Consider the following 22535-nt stretch of genomic DNA (forward strand, 5'->3'; position numbering starts at 1 on the left):
CAGAAAAAACAAAGGGCGTGTATGAGAAAGTCTAACGCAGAGAGCAGTATGTAACCTTCGCTCTGAGTAGGAGCTATCCATTCTCCAGGTGAAAAGGCAGGGGAAGAATTCTCAGGATAAAGGGACAGCATGTGTCAAGTCTTCAAGTGGGTGGAGTCTGGAACAGCCACAGAACCCAGACCCAGCTAGTATGGCAGGAACATGGTGACCTGCAGGGGATGAGGCTAGAGAGGTGGGCAGGGGCTGGCATCAGGATGGAGGGGAAACATAGGAGGAGGGAAAGCGTGAGTAGCCATGACTTTCACTGATGGGTCCTCAAGACCAGGGGTTGACAACTTACAGCCTGTGGGTCAAATCCAGACTGCCACCTGTTTTTGTGTGAACTAAGCATGGTTTTTGTATTTTTAAATTATTGGGGGGAAAATCAAAAGAAGATTATTTCATGACATGTGAGATATATATGAAATTCAAATTTCAGTGTCCATAAATAAAGTTTTCTTGGAATTCATCAACCATCCCCATTTGCCCACACTATCTCAGCTGAGCACTGAAACTCTTAGATCCTGGAAAACCCCTATGTCCCAGGCAAGTTGGGATGGCTGGTCACCTGGAACACAGCCAGTTTCATTCATGTACATACTGTGGAAGGCTGCTTTCAAGCTCCAGAGGCAGAGTGGAGTAGTTATGACAGAGGCCATACGGTCCGCAAAGCCTAAAATATTTACTATCTGGCCATTTACAGAAAAAGTTTGCTGACCCCACCTCAAGATCAAGGAAGAGTGGATAATTTACCTGATTAAACAGGAGAATATGACTAATCAGTCATATTCTCCTGTTTAATCAGGTAAATTATCCACTCTTCCTCATGTTACTCCCATGAGAGTGCTGACCATGCCTATTCACTTTCTCCACTGGGGGCCGATTCATTTTAGAAAAGCTAAATTAGATCATGTTACTTCCCTGTTCAAGATCCTTCAGTGGCTTCTCATCACACTGGGAACAAAACCCAAGGATCCCATACCTCCCTCTCAGACAGACCTCCTCTCCTACTGCCCCTCCCCTTGCTCATCCTTGCCATGCCCGTCAGCGTGCTGATCCTCAAACATGCCAAGTGTGCTCCTGCCCCAGGACCTTTGCACTTGCTATTCCCTCTATCCAGAAACTTTCTCCCAGACATATGCATACTTCACTCCTTCAGGTTATTCTTGTATATATTCAAAGTTGTCCTTTCAGTGAAACCTTCCCCCTCATTGTAGCACTCTTCACCTGACATCACTTGTTTATTTTCTGTGTCCACACCGTGTCCACACTGTGTCAGGCACGTGAGGACAGGGACCCTGCTATATCCCCGGCTCACACATGGTGGGTTTGTGATAAATATTTGTTGGATACATGAATGATTGGTAAAGCCAAGAATTGCATGCATGCCTCCAGGGACATGTCCCCATTTATTGGACCATATAATTGCTAATCAATATTTCATTTTGGCCAACATCGTCCTGTTACAATTATGCGGCTGCCTGTCTCTGTCATCCACTGGCCTCTTTTCCTGACAAACACCTTGTCTTTAATCATCTGAACACCTGCTCTGTGGATATCTCATGCCAGATGCCAGCCTGAGATGTTGCCATTTCTCTTGCCCTAAGGATGGATGCATTAAATCCCAGGTCCAGGGATGGAATCAGGGTGATCCTTCAACCTCCTGAAACTGACAATGACATTTTACGCATAGATGCACTTTTCTAGGGTGAGGGTCCAGAACTGTCATCCAACGCTCGCGAGGGTCCCCGACCCCCAGGAGGCTGAGGGGCTCTGATTTTAAGCAACAACAGTCCATCTGCCTAAATATACGCCAAGCTCTCTAGTCTGTGTTTCAGGCCCTCCTGTGGGGGCACCTCTGCTCTCCGATATCTTGTGATCGATGCCTGTGTTCTTAGTCCTCAGCTGGTTCCACTGGGATGTTCTCTTTGCATCTCCGGAAGGATCTGCCTTCTGCCACGTTCTGAAACCGTGCGAAGAACCAGCCGGCTCCGCCGAGGCTCTTGGGCCCCCCCTAGTGGCTGCTCCACGGAGGCCATTTTCCTCCAGGCAGTGAAGAGTTCTGCGCTGAGCCACACACACCGCGTCGTGGACCAGAGAAACTCTTGTGAGGAGAGCTGCTGGCCAGGCTCTGGCAGAATGGCTTCAAGGCGCTTGTTCACGAACATACTCTGTCAAATATCTGTGCTGCGAGATTCATGTCCTACCAAGGTTCCCTGCCCATTTCCCAGAGTAACTGAGCGGAGGCCACGCAGCTGTGGAGGCAGAGACTCGGGCTCCTGATGGGGAGGTACTCCGAGGGCACCCAGGCGCGGTCCTTTCTAAGAGGAGCTTGCGGGGGCGGGGGCACACCCTAGAGTATTTACTGTGTATCTGTAAATGGTGTAAATATATGCATGTAGTTATACGAACTGTGGCGATTCTTTTAAGCTGTTATGCAATACAGATAAAAGGATAAAGATAGAACAGACTAAAGTTATTTGGTGAAACATCTTGTAAGCACCCTGGAAAGTTCAATGTTGACTAGTGGAGAGACCCACCCAGTGAGGTGTCTCTGTCTCAAAGACAGTAAACATGCCCGAGGCACTGAGACCAGAGGCACTGAAAGCCAGCTTGAGGGTAGTGACAGCGGGACCCCAGCAAAATGGGGGCAGGGGGCAACCAAGATGGTCTGGGGGCCACTTCTGCACATCCCTTCTTTGCTTTGATATTCTTCCTGGAGGTTGCTAGGGCTCAGATAAGCGAGGGCTTTAGTGCTTAAAATGACTGTCCAGGGGATTGGAACTCTAGAGGCGAAATGGTGAGGGCAGAGCGCAGGAAAGCAGAGTACCATCCCATTTGGTTCACTACATCCTCTGGGGTAGAGGTGGTTTTTCTTCCTTATCTCAAGCTCATCATTGGGAGGGAGGCTGAAGGAAGATGACTCATGGCTGCAGGACCACATCTAATTTAAACCCTCCTTCTGCTGCAGTGAGGGGTTTGATTTATGTTTCCTGTAACACAGACCTGGAAACAATAGCAAAGATCCTATCGATCTTCAAGACTGTATCACAAGGCACTGTTAGCAAGATGTGTAAATACAGACATAAAGACAAAACAGGACACCCTCCTGGGAAGCTGCAGCAGTGCCAAGTGAATCAATAATCGAGGGCGAACTTTTCTGTGGTCTGTTGATTCTGAGAAACAGCTGGACTACCTGCAAACAGCGGCTGCCTCTGTTGAATTTCATCTGCCAGGATTTTCCCACCTCGGCCAATTGCTACCCTGCCTGCTCTCCTTCCGGGTGGAGATGACCTGTATGCAGGGTTGGTCCCTGCCCTGTAGAGCCCTGGGAAGAGCTGCCTCGAGAAGGAAGTTTCCGGATGCTAGAATGGAACAACCTAATTTGGTTTCTGCCTCGCCCTTGTGTCCCCCCTCCCTCTCTGGGTCCCTCCAGGCTGCCTGTGACTTGCTTCTGAGCCCTTTAGAAGCGATGTCTTTCCGGTTTCCCGGTGCCCTCCCCTGCTTCCCTCCTCTCTGCTCCTCCCCCTGACTCCTTCCTGGGCAAGCACTATACTCTCCGTATTCTAGCTGCTCAAGCTGTGTCTGTGCTAAGCCTTCAGCGCCTTATAAATCCACAAAAACAAGCTGGTCTCTGACCAATCAGCAAAGCCCCTGCCTCCATCATGCCCCCAGCCTGCTCCTCCTTTCTCCCTATTCAAAGGAAACCTCCTGTGTTTTCAGGCACATTCGCTTATTGTCACCCAGGGGTGCTCCTTTTCTGCTTGCTTCTGAACCCTGGCCCTTGAGATTCTCCCCCATGGGGCTACCTTCCTTTCTTCTCTCTGTCCATCCATCACTTCTTTTTATGCCCTGCTCAAAATTCACTTCTTCCAGAAAGAAGGAAGATGAAAGAGGAACTGGTGGTTGGAAGGGCTACTGATCAAAGCTGTGCTTATCTAAAAACAGCAGGAAGGTAATACAGCTGGGCTCTTCAGCAATTCCTGGACTGTCTTTAGGCAGCAAATGCTCCTCGATGCTTGAAAGGGAGGGTTTTTAAGAGACGTGCAGCAAAATTATTAAAACTTTGATTTGCTCAGCCCCCTTAATAGATGGACCGTATAGCCTGGGACCAATCAAACATTGTAAAATGACTTGAAAACTGAAGCCTGAAAAAAATGCATTACATCAATCTACTGTATGGCATGATTTCTCCTCATTTTCCTCTTTTCTGAATATCAATGATAAGGAAAAATATAGTTTATTTACGGTTGTAGGTCATCTTTAGGTGATGTTTTATTGTACGATTTTTGCCCTCGTGAATGGTAGAATGATTCATGAAACGCATTCCTTTATTAGGAGTGAGATGTAGATATTTATAGATAAATAACTTCTCCAAGCTAAGAAGTATATAAAAGCTTGGAAGTTGTAATGATTCATATTTATTGAAAGCCACCCTTGGTCAGTTATTTTTATATGTAAATTAATTCTCATATCTTTGCAAGTTAGGTATCATTACTCATTTTGTAACCAAACTGGACCCTGCTGTGTTCTCTGCCTCTTGTTTATAGAAAAACCTTAGCCTCCTAAGCCTTCCCTGAGTTCCAGAGAGCAAATTTAGTCGGAGAAGGGAAAAATGCAGAAACCAAGGAAAACAGTGAAGCAAGACAAAATAGGAGTTTAGTCATAAAACAAAGAATTTTAGTTCCTCTTCAGGGGCCATAATATTCTGAGCCATATCCTTGAGCTGTTTTGCAGATACTGAAAGCCCCACCAGGTGGAGGATATTAACTGCATGCTGACCTCAAGCACATAGACCCAGAGTGGCTGGAACCAGGAAGTTGATGATGTTGACTCTCGATTACCTCACCACCAACCAATCAGAAAAATGTCCACGAGCTGAGCATGCACCCCACGACTCTCCCTCAATCTGTCTTTAAAAACCTTTCCCTGAAATCCACCAGGGAGTTCAGGTCTTTTGAGCATCAGCTGCTTGTACTCCTTGCTTGGTAACTGCAATAAACACTGCACTTTCCTTTATCACAACCCAGTGTCAGTAGATTGGCTTTACCACAGGAGGGCGAAAGAACGCAAGTTTGATTCAGTGACAATTTATCAGATGAGGGAGTTGGGTTCAGAGAGATGAGGTCACTCCCAACTCCTTTATTAACAAGTGGTATTGAAATAGGTTTGTAGCAATCAGATTCTCTTAAGAGATAAGAGTTCAATGGATGTGATGCAGATGGAGATGTTGACGAGGCTATTACATAGATGGGTCTGGAGTTCAGAGAGATAATTTGGGAACTGTCAGTGTATAAATATGCTTGGCTGTGACACTCCTCACTTTCACAGCTGACCCGCTGCACAACTCAAGGGGGCAACAGTCCCATTTCTCCTGTGTGAAAGACAAGGACACAATTTGGGTTGAATTGTCCCTGCAAAAACTCATACGGTGAAGTCCTAACCCCCAAGGACCTCAGAATGTGACCGGTGTTGGAGACAGGGCCTTTACAGAGGTAATCAAGTCAAAACAAAGGTCATTAGGAAGGGTCCTGATCCAGTATGACTGGTGTCCTTATAATAAGAAGGGAAAATGTGGACCCAGACACGCACCTGGGGAGAACTCCACGTGAAGATTGGACTCATGCTGCCACAGGTCAAGGAACTACCAGAAGCTAAGAAAGGGGCTGCAACAGAGCTTCCTCTATCACCGTGAGAGGGAGCATGGCCCTGCCAACACCTCGAGCTGGGTCTTCCAGCCTCCAGAAGCATAAGACAATCCATTTCTGTTGTTTAAGCCACACGGTTTGTGGTACTTTGTCACAGCGGCCCCAGGAAACTAATACAGACACCAAAGAAAGTATTGTGGACAACGTAACTCTGGGAAGCAACCACTACCTTACCATTCATGTAGAGGTAGACGGAGAAAGAGGAAGGGATGGGCTGCAGAGGAAGATGGAGGTGAGACATCCCATCAGAATTGCTTCCGGTGCTAAAATGAAAGTTTGCGTCCCTAAGAAGCTGACAGACTGGTTTTTCTTAGTATCTGATGAAGACATGTAATGTTTGAAAAAAGCCTCTGAGATGATTTCTACCTTGGTCCATGTGGGCCTCTCATAAAAAGTAGAATTTTAAAAATTCTTGATCCTGTGGTACCATTTGCAGTTTAAATATTTGTTCACTGCATCTGTCAAGTTGAAGTCTGTGCTCACATGACCACACAGATGAACCTGGCAGTCCATCTTGCCTCTCAGCTCTTATAGAACAGTCTAGAACAAGCCAGTTCTCAGAGGATTTCAGAGCTGCTACAGCAGAGAGTTGGAAAACATACCCTTTGCTGGAAGGCAGAAGAGGGTTTTGTGTCTCTGATTTTTTAGAACTATTGAAGCCCAAGTGGCGTCTGCAGATCTAGATGGGGGAGAAATGCCCACCTGTTCACATTTGCACACACTGGGCCAGCAGAGCACAGCGTACACAAAGGAAGCAAGCCAGGACCGGGCCGAGGCCAGCTCCTCCCATCTGCAAACAGTTGAACACATGCCCGACACACACACAAAACAGGATGTATATTTAGAAAAGAGAACACTGTATAATTAGAAAATCATTGTTACTTCTTTCGGCACTCTTTTTAATAAGAATCTATTGAAACCCTTTGCCATTAGGAGGCTTATCAGAAGCACGGCTGGGGAGGCGCTGATACAACAAGATAATGTGAAATATTCACACGATCCCAAACCAGACGTCTCCAGAACAGGACGCCACTGGGAAGAAGTCCTCATCTCTGCCTTCCTCATTAGTGATAAACCTGCTGTTGGAAACACCAGCCCATTTTCATGAGGTGTCACCTGCCCTTCACGGAGCTCTGCCTGGAGCCCTTTAGGCAACGGAGGTGCTTGCGTGCATGTGACAACCCTGCAGGCATCAGGCACCACATCTCCAGCTGGACCCACCAGGCTGTTCCAGCTCCATCCCGGGCTGAGTGTCTGTTGTGTTTATAGACCTCCTAGCACCTCACACTTCCAGAGGCAGATGGGAAAAACCATAGGAACTGGATGTGGTGCAAAGTGAGCTAGAACAATGGCAACGGGTGTGGGCATTTCCGAGACCCCAGAGAAACTCCTTTGGTGTAAGAGCTCACGGCACACTCAGCCTGTTAGTTGACGGTGCGAGGAAAACTGCCATTCATCTCAGAACAGAAGGTCAAGGTTTGGGTGGCTGGACGGATGGCCAGACAGCCCCACAAAGGCCATCCCTGGGAGCACTGGCTGCGACAAATCCGACTGTGGGCACCCCTTCTGTCCCTGGTCCTCCAAATGTTTATAAACAGATGAAATCAGATTATTATAAACAATAAGGGCACTTTGAAAAATAAGCTAAGCATCTGTAAAAGGAGGCAGGGGCAGCTCCATCCAAGCCACCCTGTGGGCTGCCTGCAGAATGCCAAATCCGGGAGAAAATCCTTTCCTTTCCACTGTCTCTCCAAGTCCAAATTCAAAGCCAGCTCGGGGTGGGTGGGGGGAGGAGGGTTACAGGATGACTTTGACTTTTCATTTTGTACCTTTCAATAATTTTTTTGAACACTTGTGTTGATTTGTTTTGGTTTTCTTTTTGCAGTACGCGGGCCTCTCACTGCTGCAGACTCCCCCACCACGGAGCACAGGCTCCGGACGCACAGGCCCAGCGGCCATGGCTCACGGGCCCAGCCGCTCCGCAGCACGCGGGATCCTCCCGGACCAGGGCATGAACCCATGACTCCCACATCGACAGGCGGACTCCCAACCACTGCGCAACCAGGGAAGCCCGTGTTGATATTTTTATAATTACAAATTATTACCAAAGAGAGGGTCTTTGGTCCCACCCACACTGATGTATATACACTAATTCCAATCAAAATGTGCCCTGCGCTTTGTTCTTATGGAACTTTCTAGAGCTCCACTGCCAAATACATCTGCAGGATCTCTGCAGGGAAAGCAGGCTACAGGCTGCCTCATAGAAAAAATGAGCATTTTGTCATCTGTAGCTGGGGGAGTCATTTCAGAAGAAAAGCTGGAGATGACAGATTTTCTGAAAAGATGGGCTGTGAGTAGCTGAAGAGTTTTCTCCTTCAAATCTCTTTTCAAAACAAACATCACATCATGTCCTCTTCTTTATCTAAACCCCACGCCCGTGGAGAGCAGTATTCTCAGGCGGAAGCAGCCAGGAGTCTCCTGTGGAAGCCTGTTGCCTCGGAGGGACTGCACACGGTGACCAGCCCGTACTGTGAGCGCTGCTGCCCTGTTTCTTTGTCTCCAAGTTGCTCCCTCCCAGAACTGAAGCAGCTGGATGCCTCCTCCAGCCGACTGCTGTTTGAACTCTAGGCCTAGTCACTCCCCTCAACATTTCAGGCCCTTTCTCCCTGTGATCTAGACACCCCTCCTAAGTGTGGTCCCAGGCCAGCACGCAGATCCCCTGGGAGCGTGATGGAAATGCAGAGTCTCAGGCCCCACCCCCGACCCACTGAATCAGAGCCTGCATTTTCACAAGATCCCAGGAGGTTCGTGTCCACTTTCAGTTTGAGGAGCCCCCTCAGAGGAGGCCTAATAATCCTCCCTGGTCAGGGAGTAGTTGAAGCATCTTTAAAAACAAGCAGCTATCTGAAAAGGCTACATCCTGTAGGTTTCCTCCTTTGTGCCCTTCTGGAAAAAAGCAAAACTATGGAGGCAGCAGAACAACCGGTGGCTACCAGGAGTTGGGTCTCCAGGGAAGGAGGGAGAAATCGGTGGAACACGGGGGATGACTGTGGGTGATGCTGTGATGGTGGATACATGTCATTGTATGTGTGCCAAAACCCAGCGAGTGTGAGCACAAAGAGTGGACTGAAATGTAAACTGTGGACTTTAATGAATCATGATGTGTCAATACTGGCTCCTCAGTGATAAGAAATGTATCACACTAACGTCAGATGCGAATAATAGGGGGACATATGGAATGGCGGTAAGGGGCCATATGGGAACTCTTTGTACTTGCCACTCATTTTTTGGTACACGTAAAACTGCTCTAAAAAATAGTCTATTACTTAGACAATAACAACAACACACTGTTGGGGCTTGAGATGTTCTTATAGTTTGGGGTGCGTGAAACAGTCGCTGAGCTGTCCTTATAGCGTTTCCTCTTGCCCAATGTGCACTGCTGTGGCCATTCTGCTCCACAGCTGGGCAGGACCCAGACTGGTAGGAAGGAGACCCCTTTGGAATGGGTGGATGGGACCAGGACCCTGTGAGCTTGTGTGTCCCAACCAGGATTTGTACGCATCTTCCAGAGTAATCCTACGTGGGGCAGCCCTAGGTTTAGGGAGCTTGGATTTAGAGAGCAAAGTAGGAAGTGGATCACACTGGAAGTAGTGCTTATAAGAATGGGGGAAAACACAGATGCAAATATTCTGTGCTCCGGGAGACGTATTAGGAAATTACTAATCCTGGAGGAATGTGAAATAGGGCACAAATTCCAAAGAAAAGTGTCTGTGCCAAGACATGCATCTTACACTTTTTGTCTAAAGATGAATTTAATTAAACAGAACATTCTAACCAGATATGTGAGTAATGATGGGAAGTGGCCTGACGTTTCGGAAGCCCCCCTCCAGCTACAATAGCATAATCGACTCTAGTGCGACAGATAGACCCAATGACGGAATTCACGTTTTCTGTTGATATAGTAGCTGGATGTCCAGAACTTCTGAGGTTAGGAATGGGGGTAGGGAAGATTGGGGCTGTGGACAGACCCTGCTCAGGACCAAGTCCGTAACGAGACAGCCACGTGCAAATACACAAACAGACGCATAATGTGAGGTTGGTACAAAGGCTAACGGTACAGACAAAGATGGACTTCTTTGAGACTGACAATGGATTCAGTCTCTCCACAAGCCTGCTCACAAATCCTGCTCCGAAGTCATCTCAGTGAAGACAGCAGGTGACGGCTTTGGAAGCAGCTCGGAGCACAGGCAGCTGGGAATAGGGATTGTCAGCTCTCTGCAGGCTACGTGTTCCCTCCAGGGTGTTTTCAAATTTCTACCCACAAGGCTGTGTGCTGCCAGCCGGTGACCGTTAGTTAACAGGAGATGTTAGGTTTTCTTTCCTGCTGGGGTCCCAGATGCCGTCTTCCTCACGGTTGTGCAGTTTGGCTGAATTTTGCTTTTCCCAATGCTTGGCTTCTTCTGTTTCTGGCTGTTTTGAAGCGACTTCAGCCCCAGCATTTTACAATACTTGTTACACTGGTGTAGCGCTTTAAACTGATCAATGAAGGTCATGGAACAGTTGCCTTTAAATCCTTTGTACCTGTGGGTTTGGGTGGAGGGAAACAATTTTTTTTTTTTTTTTTAAACAGGACCCTTCACCAATATTCAAAGAAACGTTTCAGCGGGGAAACTAATGGTGTGTGAAAATATATTTATTCCTACTTTAGGCAAGAATGGCCAAATGGTTGACATAACTACTGATAGAAGAAACAAAACCTGTGGATTGAAGTAAAGGCAAAGACCAACTGGCATGAAGTAAAGACCAAAGATTATGATCAGACAAATGTTCTAGGGGTTGACAGTTCTGCTATGTCAGCATTTTATAGCTTTTTTTTTTTTTTTAAGTCATAGTGACTAGTGCTGGACCATCTCCATAAAAATTAGAAGATCTCTTGGTGACCTGAAAGCCATCCCATCCAGAGGTTCTGAATAAAGAAATCTAGAACTTTGGGGCTGGAAGAAGTTGAGTTTAGACCCTTCCACTTATCATTGAAGGAGTTTAGGCTGAGAGGCTGTGCGGCCAGCCTAAGACAGCAAAGCAAGTGGGTGTGAGAGAAGAGACCAGGGTGCAGCCCTCTGCGTCTCCCTCCTACAGAAGGGCTCCCTCCTGTGACAGTGCATCCTCTCCTCAGGAGGAGAAGGATCTGGGCCTTTGTCTCTGGTAGGCTCCTGGAGGGACCCTGCTGGCCTGCCTGGAGTGGTCTCAGGGGCTGTTCCTTTGGGACATTTCATATTCAGATCGTCAATGGCTGTGTTTTCACATCTCGATCGATCACGGGAGGTAAGTGTCCTCCTGAATGGACAAGTCCCCATGCCCCCAAATCTCCAAAATCCAGCAAGAGAGCTGGTGAAGGGTTGCTGAGAGGATGACGATGAGGAAATGCACACAAACCACCTAGATCAGCGCACGACGTACAGTGGGTGACGTTCAATTAACGCTGGCCAGGCTGTGTTACAGTTGTCAAGGTTATAATTGGTGCAGCCGGTAGGGGCTTCCTGTGGAAGGGACGCTGAAGCTGAGATTGAAGGATATGGGATTTGCCTGGTAAAGAGGATAAGGCAGGGGTGTGGATGGCATATGAGACCATCGACATAATTTTCAGGGCCCAGTGCAAAACAAAAACATGGGTTCCTTGGGCAATAATTATTAAGACTTTCAAGATGACAAGAGCAGAACATGCATTAAATGAAGCCCAGGCCCATCTGAGTGTGGGGCCTTATGTGACCACACAGCCTGCCTGCCTAGGAAACTGGTCCTGCTGGGTGTGAGTTCTGCTGCATTTGATTAATAGGGCCAAACGCTAATTGGCAAAAGGAAGTCTGCAATGCTGGCATTGCGCTGAATCTGTAGCTAACGTGATTCAAGAAATTGGGCCTCCTTCATTTGCTGGTAGAAACCATAAAGGCCAACAGACCTGAATTGAATAAACTGGGACTTGTGCGCTTTTCCCTAGGAAACCCAAGCTGGGTTTTAGGCTGTTAAGGGCCTGAAAGATTTCTTTCATCTCTGAAGCCAAAGCCTCAGTGAGCAGCTCCATCCTGACGTGTTTGTTACAAATCCAGCCTGCCTCTTCCTCCTCCTTGAAGGGAAACGGCTCTTCCCCCTCTCCCTGGGAGCCCACAGTACATTTTCTTGTGAAAAATGACTCCGTTTTTAAAAGCCAAACTCCCTCGTTGAAGAAAAAGTCAGCCCAAGACAGGTGTTGACTCTAGCAGGGTAGAAAGAAATGCCACTGCCAATCATGTCATCTTTACATTTCTATCTTCTTCTGTAGGAGGTCATGAGAATGGCTGAAATAGCCTGCCTGCATTTCCTTGTTGTCTGAGCACGCCCTGGAGGGATGCGAGGCCACTTGGACCTGTGATTGTCAGATGGAATGGAAAGCCTAATCCCATCCTCCTGCCAGGGAGGCCCCACTTGTCTCACACGATTCCTGAGCTTCTCAAACTAGGATGATCAAAGGCAGCCTCCCTATAGAAGCACATTGGAAACTAGTCAAGGTCATCTGTCTAAAGCTGCCTTGAGGCTTGTAGACGTTCAGACAACACCTAGTCTCAGCAGAGAAGAATCACTCGTTGCACTGCAACCTCCCAGAAAATTTGCTAATTGCTTCTTAAGCCCAGCCTGGCGGTCAAGTGTATAATGCTGCGTAACAAATGGTCCCTTACATAATGGTTCCCACCTTCTGAAATGGGAATGGCTGAGTTTGGGACAAAGGAGCAGGACTTCTGGGCAGCCCAGCTGGGTGGAGCCCAGATCTCTTCCTAGGAATCTAGCACCTTCTTTAGACTCCTCTGGGAAAGCCAGAGTAGGCAGCAGAGACTGGGGCCGATTTTACTACAGAAGGCCGCACACAGATAGGGCAAGGCCCTAGAGTGAAGGCAGCTTTGCTCAGTCAAGGAGCCCCTGACTCAGCCCCTGGCTTCCTTCAAGCCCCAGCTCGAGTGCATTTCTGTGGAGCCTCCCCCCTCTCACACCATGAGAAGAAATCTCTCCAGCATCTTCCCTGTATCCTTGTGAGAACTACACCCACTTCTCAGAATTCAGCGTATGCCTTCCCGTGCACAGACTGATCTCCCCCAGGACACTACTTTATGTCCAGAATACCTGTCTAGGGAGGCTTTTCCATAAAGGTCAAGGGAAGAAATGAATGCATGCCGGCCCCATCCTCAGAGCTGCCTCACCTCGGCCCAGGGCATCTCCAGATCACACTGCTAAACTTCCTTTTCTCTCTCCGTCTAATTTTGGACTCTCAAATGGGCCTCCCGGGCAATATGGAACATCCCTCCCCAGCTATCTCAGGTGTAGACTATTTTTGCTACCTAGCATCTGCAGAATTAAAAATCTTTCTCCTTTCTCAATTTGGTCTCTTCTCAGCCAGGGCTGCTGGGCTTCTATTTGACCTCTTATTCTCTCAAACTCACAGCCATTGCTGCTGCCTGGGAAGAAAATAGGGCAACATCGTTTGTGTTCCTAGATCAGTTAACCCAGAGTTTTTCCAAAGGACACAAGTTCAATTACACCAAGTGCTCGTACACCCAAGAAATGAAAAATCCAGGCTCTCCTGCTTGTGGTCCACCTTGCATGCCACGTGTGCCATCTGCCACCCTCAGGATTGGAGGGGACCACAAATTTGAAGCATCATGACATCTCTCCAGCAAGGTCCCCATTGCAGACACTCGCCATTGTTGTTCTTGTTGGATGAATGTATTGGGTTGAATAGTGTCTCCCCCAAAAGTCATGTCCTTCCCAGAACCTCAGAATGTGGCCTTATTTGGAAATAGTGTCATTGCAGATGTCATTAAGATGAGGTCATACTGGAGTAGAGCGGGCCCTTAATCCAATAAGGGCATCTTACTGGTGTCTGTGTAAGAAGAGGAGAGGATATAGACACACAGGGAGAATAGCACGTGACAACAGAGGCAGAGATGGGAGCCGTAATCTACAAGTCAAGGAACGCTGAGGATGGCAACGACCTCTGGAACGTAGGAGAGAGGAGGGGACACATTCTCCCTCAGAGCCTCCAGGAGACACTGACCCTGCTGCCTGACTCTGGACTTTCAGCCTCCAGAACTGGGAAAGGACACATTTCTATTAAGCTACCCGGTTTTGTGATCATTCATTTTGGAAGCCCAAGGAATCTAATACCATGGGAGAAAATAACCTTGTATTTGAGAACTTTCTCACACATTTCCATTTTTAGAAACCTTAGTTCTATTGAATTTTATTAACGGAATCTTTGTATCCTTATCCTCAAATTAGTATAATTTTCTAGCCCATCGCTTTAAATTATCCATCTTCTCTCACAATCTCCAAGCACGGAACAATAAACTTATTCTACTGAACGTCATCCAGCAGAGTATTTTCGTAAATATCTTGCCCCTTGGATGGGCATGGGGCATACACATCACGCAGGGGCCTTGCTAAAGTGCTGGCTTGGAGTGAGTAGGTCTGGGGTGGGGTCTGAGATGCTGCATTTCTAACAAGCTCTGAACCCATGCAGATGCAGGGACCCCCCTTGGAGTAGCAAGGAGACTAAAGTGTGAATGATCTCACAGCATCCTTCTTTGACTTCAGAAACCTCTTTAAATCGGAAAACGGATCTCTTTCCTTCTTGACGTTTGTGTCATACAACTTTGTAAAATCACTGTCACAATCCACTTCAGGAGGAGCCAGGAGGCTATCTTTACATCCTGCCTTCGCTCCACACAGACTTATTCAGCTTTTCACCATTTAGTATTATGTGGGCTGCGGGTCTGTCATAAATGGCTTTTATTATGGTGAGATACGTTCCCTCTATACCCACTTTTTTCTGCATCTATAGAGACGATCATGTGGGTTTTGTCTTTTCTTTTGTTGATGTGGTGTATCACACTGATTGATTTGCTTATGTTGAACCATCCTTGTGACCCTGGAATGAATCCAACTTGATCATGGTATATGGTCCTTTTTTTTTTTTTTTTAATGGTCCTTTTTATGTGTTGTTGGATTCTGTTGGCTAATATTTTGTTGAGGATTACACAGATTTATTCAAAATGTGTTGGAAACCGTGCTAGGCTGACTTCTTGCTTAAAAGCGAGTCTCCTTGGGCTTCCCTGGTGGCGCAGTGGTTGAGAGTCCGCCTGCCGATGCAGGGGACACGGGTTCGTGCCCCGGTCCCAGAGGATCCCACGTGCCGCGGAGCGGCTGGGCCCGTGAGCCGTGGCCGCTGAGCCTGCGCGTCCGGAGCCTGTGCTCCGCAACGGGAGAGGCCACAACAGTGAGAGGCCCGCGTACCGCAAAAAAAAAAAAAAAAAAAAAAAAAAAAAAAAGCGAGTCCTGTTTCCTCTCCTGCTGATAATGGGTGGCACGGCCTTTCAGACTCACAGGAAAACCACCACTTGACAGCAATGGTCGGCTTCTCCCTCAGCTTAGCACAGATTCTCTGTGCAATTTGCTGCCTCCAAACACGCCCAGAGAGGGGAGGAGGTGGAGCAAAGCTGCAGAAAACTCCCACCTCTGGCTGCGTGGAAGAAATCGAGGTTCTTGTCTGGCTTAATAAAGGACTCGTTTAAAGAAAACTCGTGAGACAAGAAAAACCTATAGAAAGTCCCCACACATTGGTAACCCTTTTAGAAGCAAGCCAGAAACTATTTATAACAGAGGTTTTAGTCTGAGATGCTTTCTAAAGAAAATTTTAATTTATGAGGAACGGCTAGAAGGACTTGGAATTCAGGTTGAGGATGGCGGGGAGGAATTGAAAGAAACCCCCTAGTTTGGGGAGGGGGTGGGCGTGTGCCGTGTCTGTGTGCAAAATAAAGCCGGGGCTGAATTTAGGAACAGGTAGAATCGATTGTCACCTACGTGGAAAAGAAAGGGCGCTAAGGGAGCTGCCCGCTCTGGAACCATCTAGTAATTCCTGCCATTCCATCAGTATCTCCATTTCTTCATGTTTGTTCATTCATTTCTTCATTCACTGGGCACCCGCTGTATGGCAGACATCGTAGGGGGATTAAAAAGGATTAATAATGTACGTGGCTCTTTTCCAGAAAGCTGGTATCTTGCAGGGGAAACGGACACGTACACAAATAATTACATTATGCTGTGATAAAGGGCTCCAGTAACCCAGGGATGTGATTTTTTTCCCCACTGCCTGGTGGGTTCTAAGGATGTTTCATGGAGGAATAATGGCTCTGGGAATATCTGGCAGGGGTAACAGCATGGACAAAAGTTCAGAGGATGTTCTGAGCAGACCAGGCGTCCTGAGGAGAGACGAGGCCAGAGGCTGTTTGTGGAAGGTTCGTAAGCCATGCTGTCATTTCTCTTGTGGGTACTCAGTGTTTCCCAAAATACGTTCCAAGGAACAAGAGCCCCATAAGATGCTTTGAAAAAAATAATAATTCTGTGTTGTAAATACTGTGAAAAATGCTATATAATCACTCTCCTTGCCCCCTTGGGGTTCAAAATACACACCGGCTCTTGAAAGACCCTGTGAAGTCTCACACGGAGGAAACCTCCTACACTTATTCAAGCCACGTCTCCCAGATTATTTGACAACAGCCATCTTGTTTTCACACGACCACTTTGCAAGCTGCTACCGTAAGAGTCACTGGGCCTTCTGGGGGGGACGATGTACCGTAACCAAATCCGTCGCCCAGAGAAGTTGTATTCTGCTCCCGTCTCCAAGCTCACCTTGGAGGTCCCCTCTAGACAGGGGGCCTCAGCCCCCAAACACCATGGGAAGCCCGGTCCAGCCAGCACCACCCACCCCGGCCTCCCCATCGCCAGGGCCTCCTGGTGGTCGTCTTTGCTTCTCGCCTTGTCCGGGGCGCATGCCATGGCCACCCCGGGTGTCAGTCAGATCACGGTCACACAACGGCTCAGAAGGCTCCACCTCCCTTAGAACAAAGCCTGGCTCCTTCGCATGGCTGCCAGCCTCTCTGTCCTTCTCGAGGCCGCCACAGCCCCTGCCCTCAGGCCTCCGTTAAGCAGGAGCCACGGTGCCTCCATGGAAACAAGCCCTGGTACTTTCTTCCCTACAGCCAGCCAGGCTGGGAGAAAGCCGGAGCGCAGCGGCACGCCCACGGTCTGGTTCTCGGCTTCTGCTAGCAAGGCCATTCCAGCAGCCCTGCACACTTGCCAGCCTTCTGCTCTGACGCCTTCTGAAGGCGCCCCAAATCCAGGGGGCCTCTGTGATGTGAGCCCTAGGACGAGGGAGCAGAGAGGGGCCCCAGGGGAGAAGAGGGGGCCCCAGATGTCTACTATGGGTCCGTTCTTGAGGCCGGGAGGCCCGTCCCCGTGGCTGTGCGGGAAGCATGCGGTCCTCGTCTTAATATCTGAAATGGAATCTGAAGCTGGGACCCAAGAGAGCCAAGGAGGGGATACGGGGGACAAGACTGCATGAAACAGGCAGTCTGAGACTGAGCTGCTGTCCCGGGCCACAGAGCTCCGACCCCCAAAGCCCCATCCTCATTCCACCTGCGTATGGGGAGCCCCTTCAGGGCCACAGGGCCCGGAAGGTAAGGGGAAAGCGTCAGCCTCGTCAGAAGAGCACCTGCTCCGACGTCCAGGGTGCGGGGAGGGTGGCGTGGAGGCTGCCCTGGACAAGCCCTGAAACCCTCAGGCAGGGGCCTCTCCTCTGAAACGGACTCTATTCAGCCCCGCAGTCTGTACCCCATGGGCTCCTTCTCTCCGGCCTTTTTAGACGCACACACAGGCCCCCCATGCCTTTTTCTAGTGGCATCTCCCTCTTCAATCCCGGTAACCTGGAGCCCCACCACTGCACTTTGTGTAGACCTTCCTGAAGCCACTGTAGCTTTTTTCCAGACAAGTCTGGCCTTCACCCAGCCCTATCCTCTCAGGCGCTCGTCCTCCTGCTGTCTACCAGCCTGTCCTGCAAGGGCGCGGTCTCGAGTCCATCAATCTTTCGAGATCTTTCAGTTCAGACTTGTCTCTGAATCTGGAAGACAAACGACTAGGGGCCTGGCTGTGTCCCTCTGGTTCTGGGCATGGACCGGGCAGGGGGGTAAATAGTGAGTAGTGTCGGGGAAGTGGGAGGAAGCCCATGGCTCCAACTCCAGTCACTTCAACAGAACTGTCTTTTGTGAGACTTTGGACAGGAGGCCAAGAGACTGCCATGCTATTCCCGCTCTGTGGACAGGCTGGGTCCTGGCTGACTCTTGGGCCCAGGAGACTCTGAACACCCACTAGGAGCATTGCCAGTAGTGCCAACCTCGCCAAAATTGTGAAGAGAATAAAGTGTTCCCATCATGGGCCTCCACATCTCCTTGACGGCAAAGACTGGCCAATAAACCAGCCACTGGCCAAGTAGCTCTGCTACATAATGTCTTGATCGGATTTAAATGAGATGCCCGCTGCCTTCCAGGGTAGGTGACAGCAGTGGCAGAATGGGAAGGCTGATATTTGGGGTGTGAAAGTGCCTTTATTAGGTCCCTTAGGCCTGTGAGACTGGTCCCCTAGAGCCTGGTGTTGGTGAGACAGCTAGAACATCCGGGATCCACAGCGACACGGGCCTGCTGTGCAAAGCACTGAAAGGATGTCAGGAAATTCTGTTCCAAATCCCTTTGTTTTCTCCCCTCCTGGAAGATTCATGCGTTGCATTAAATGGTCGCCCAGAGTCACCACACACACACACACACACACACACACACACACACACAGCACACGGCCCCGTGTGCACACGGGCACACCCCCGAGCCTATTCTCAGGGTGTGTTTCTTGAATATTAGATCCCATTTCCTTCCACCCACAAGTATGTTTCGGCGCTTCCCTTCCAGGCAGGGTGGTGTCTCGGGATGGTGCCTGGGTTAAGCCTCCCAGGTGGCGGCCGCCGCTCTGTCTGCTCACAGCACACAGGGCTCCGTGGTGGGCTGCTCTTAGCATGGATGGCTGATCCTTTTTCTGGAACTCAGCTGACTGAATGTGGGAGGCTGTGTTCATTTTTCCTGTTTCATGGCTCATAGGACATCACGCTGATGCCAGGAGAGCCTGCTTTCTTGAGGCAGTTGTCCTCACTGTGCGCCTGCCTTGATATTCGGGCCCTATCACCTCACATGTGCCGCTCAGCGAGAACAAGCCATTCGTGAGTCTCTGCAGGGTCTCCTGAATTTGGTCTCCACGTCAGGGATGCCTGACACATGCCACGTATCCTATGCATGACTGTTCTTTCTTCCAAAGGTAGAGCCACGATGCTGGCTGGCAGCCTGGTGGCCACAGGGAGGGGTTCCTCTGTGGTTATTCATATCGATCCTATTTTTGGTTCAATGCTTACAGACTGGGAAGAAATCTGCTCAGGGTACTTTTCTTTGTTTTTCACCAACATGAAGTGGGCTTTTCGGGGGAGAGATTACAGAAGACAAAAGCGTTGGCTCTGGTGCCCTCTGGTGGCTGAATCGCAATATCACCATCTCCCCAGAAACTCAACTGCTGGCTGGGGACAGGTGTGTGTGTTTGCAGGATCCACTGTGACATGTGCAGCTCTGCTCCCCAACAAGTGTTGGTATACACTGATTTTAGTTTGATTAGGTTAAATTTCCAAGTCTTCGGGCATGGAATTAGTCATTTTTTCCTCCTCTCCCTTCAGAGAACTCTAAATGCTCAAGCGATTTCAAATCAGAAATATGTTCGACAGTGCCGTTGGTATCTTGGGTCTGCCTAGAAAATGTATTATTCGATGTTGAAGCGATCCTATTTGCCACACTTTGTAACATGAAGTTTTGGTACGCAACACTGCCGAAGGATTGTAGGTATTGGGGTACAGCATTCTTTTTTTTTTTTTTTTTTTTGCGGTACGTGGGCCTCTCACTGTTGTGGCCTCTCCTGTTGCAGAGCACAAGCTCCGGACGCACAGGCTCAGCGGCCATGGCTCACGGGCCCAGCTGCTCCGCAGTATGTGGGATCTTCCCGGACCGGGGCACGAGCCCGTGTCCCCTGCATCGGCAGGCGGACTCTCAACCACTGCGCCACCAGGGAAGCCCTGGGATACAGCATTCTTATCGCTGGCTCACAGGACAATACGCCATGCTTCAGTTTTAAGGCTCATACCACCAGGTAAAGTTGCATTAAAATGAATAAGTCATGACGGTCCCCTATTTTCTTTTATAAGATTATAAATAGCTTACCCTTCAAATAGTATTATGACTTCACTAAACAAGAGAACAAGCCAGGTCCCATTTACTGGGGCGTCCGCAGTCAAACATAGGGTTCAGGTTGAGGCACAGGGAATATTTTCTTTACATGAAAATAAGTGGCTCCTCTTCCTGAAGAAGATCCTGACCACTGCCAGCCAAAAAGGGTGGACCCTAAATTTGGGAGATTTTCTTCTTCCTGGTTTAAATTTATTATCATCATTGTTAATAATTATTAAAGTAAGTCATACCTGCCTCCTCACTGTTTCTCCTGTCCATACCTGGTGTTCTTTTTCATGCGATTAAAAGAACATGTGTAGGGCTTCCCTGGTGGCGCAGTGGTTGAGGGTCCGCCTGCTGATGCGGGGGACGCGGGTTCGTGCCCCGGTTCGGGAGGATCCCACGTGCCGCGGAGCGGCTGGGCCCGTGAGCCGTGGCCGCTGAGCCTGCGCGTCCGGAGCCTGTGCTCCGCGGCGGGAGAGGCCACAACAGTGAGAGGCCCGCGTACCAGAAAAAAAAAAAAAAAAAAAAAAGTACCTAAAGAAAAGAACATGTGTAATGCTGCCTACATGGAGCGCTGCTTCTTAGGACGGGGGCACCTGTTCCCTAGGCTTCCGGAGACCGGGCCACTCTCCCTCTCCAGCACGGATGAAGGACGCCTGCGCAGGCTGCTCGCTAAGAATTAAGAGAAGGGGCTCAGTGCTCAACCACCAATCTCCTCTCCTGCTGTCTGGAAACCCTGTGGCATCTGCCAGGCTCCCCAGTCTTTCCTTCCCCTGCTCGAGGTTGCTTCCCACCTGGACTTCTTTGCCTGTCTGTAAGCTGCCTTTGCACTTGAACCCTTTGCAAGTCTCTCCCATTGCCTGGTCTCCATTCTGCAGCTTTGACTTTCACTCGAGTTTCTTCAGTGGCACCCCGCCTCCTGTCCCTCGGGGCCCCGTACCCCATGTAGGGCTGTGCCTATAAGCAGGCTGCCGCCTTTCCCTGCACCTCTGCTCCTCACGTGGCAAGTAAGAAGGTGGGATGGACCCAGCCCCCAGGGGCTTCTGAAGACATCTCCCAGACCCCGACCCTTGTCCTCTGGTCAAAGAAGCTTCCCCTTTTATCAGTTTTTGGAGGAAAAAGAAAAAAATGTGACTTCAAATAAAAGTTTTTTAAAAACACAATGGACAAGATGATCTAATACTCCTAATATCTAATCTTTCTCAGACACTTCAGAATTTCCTTCTCTCCCACCCCCTCCTTGGGAGGGAGGCAGTAAGTAACACTTAATAGACAACATTGTGCACTGCCCTCCAGCTACCAGCTCTAATGGGTGCTGGGCAGCTGTCCCAGGCCAGATAAGTCACATTAAAGCTGAGAACAAAACCAAAGGGATTGGATTTCTTTTTTAAATTAGGAGGAGAAAAAATATGGTCTGGGTTCCTGGAAGCCGTTAAGATGCTTTTAAAAGATATCTTAAATCATCACTCTTATGCTTGCCTTAGTTTCTGAAACTTCTTGGGCAGGTTTCTTCTTTGTTTTGGTAGACAGTTGTTCCAAATAATGGTATGGAATTTGCCTACCCTGGGGTCAGGCTGGGGCATGGGTTGGGGGGAAGGTATTTATGAAGCATGTACTGAGCTTCAGGGACTGGATGCAGATGAACTGGGGGAATCTTTTTTTTTTTTTTTGCGGTACGCGGGCCTCTCACTGTTGTGGCCTCTCCCGTTGCGGAGCACAGGCTCTGGACACGCAGGCTCAGTGGCCATGGCTCACGGGACCAGCCGCTCCGCGGCATGTGGGATCTTCCCGGACCGGGGCACGAACCCATGTCCCCTGCATCGGCAGGCGGACTCTCAACCACTGCGCCACCAGGGAAGCCCGAACTGGGGGAATCTTCAAGACAACCCCATGTCCCCATTCTGTAGATCAGTGGCTTTGAGAATGTCAGGTCTCATGTCCACAGAGCTGGTAAGATAAGAACCCAGCACTCAAACCAGGTCTGGATGAGGACTGAATTTTTAATGTTCTGCAAATATGGAGCCTGTAAAGGAAAGCTTTAACTTGGGAATTTTTTCTGGGGTCCAGGAAAAGTCCTTCGTAAATAGGGGTAACATATTTTCTCAATGGGGAAACTTATCCAGGACAAATGAGTAACTAGACAGGACGCTAGGATGGCAGGCATGAAATAGTACTGTCCTGGGCAAATCAGGCTGTACTGTCACCCTTTTCATCACATGGGCCAAATTCCTATGACACCAAGAAGAAAGGCTACAACTAGAAGAATCAGAAGTAAGTGGCAGGACCAAGAACTGAACCCGCGTCTTCTTCTAAAAGCCCTGTTCTCCTCACTACATCATACTCCCTTCCTGATGTGCTCTCTTCACAAGCCCAAGGCCATGACCCAATTCCCTGACCCATATGACAGGGCTCCGGTCAGCAAGGGGGATGGAGTGTGGAGATAGGAAAATACAATTTTGTGTTGGAACTGAGCAGATTTTGAGAAGGAAAATGTGCCAACTGCATCTTAGTTCTAAAACCAAATTAGAAGCTTTTGCGTAGTTGGTGAGAACTTCATGAATCAGACTTATTGATCTGTAGGTTAAAAGAGAGTGGTCCCCTTTCCACTTTTTTCAAA

The 22535-nt window shown here is 48.9% G+C and overlaps 1 protein-coding gene across 2 annotated transcripts in view; it reads right to left on the reverse strand.

Annotated features, from left to right (window-relative positions):
* Positions 1-9540: 9540 nt before the first annotated feature.
* Positions 9541-22535, reverse strand: part of ALPK2 (alpha kinase 2) — a 125524-nt gene continuing 112529 nt past the window's right edge. For both annotated transcript variants that reach the window (XM_019937127.3, XM_073790778.1), the window contains one exon: positions 9541-10328. In XM_019937127.3, the coding sequence (XP_019792686.2) occupies positions 10115-10328 (214 nt within the window). In that variant the 3' untranslated portion in view covers positions 9541-10114. The remainder of the gene's footprint in view (positions 10329-22535) is intronic.

The sequence above is a fragment of the Tursiops truncatus genome, chromosome 13 (genome assembly GCF_011762595.2).
Source record: "Tursiops truncatus isolate mTurTru1 chromosome 13, mTurTru1.mat.Y, whole genome shotgun sequence".
NCBI lineage: Eukaryota > Metazoa > Chordata > Mammalia > Artiodactyla > Delphinidae > Tursiops > Tursiops truncatus.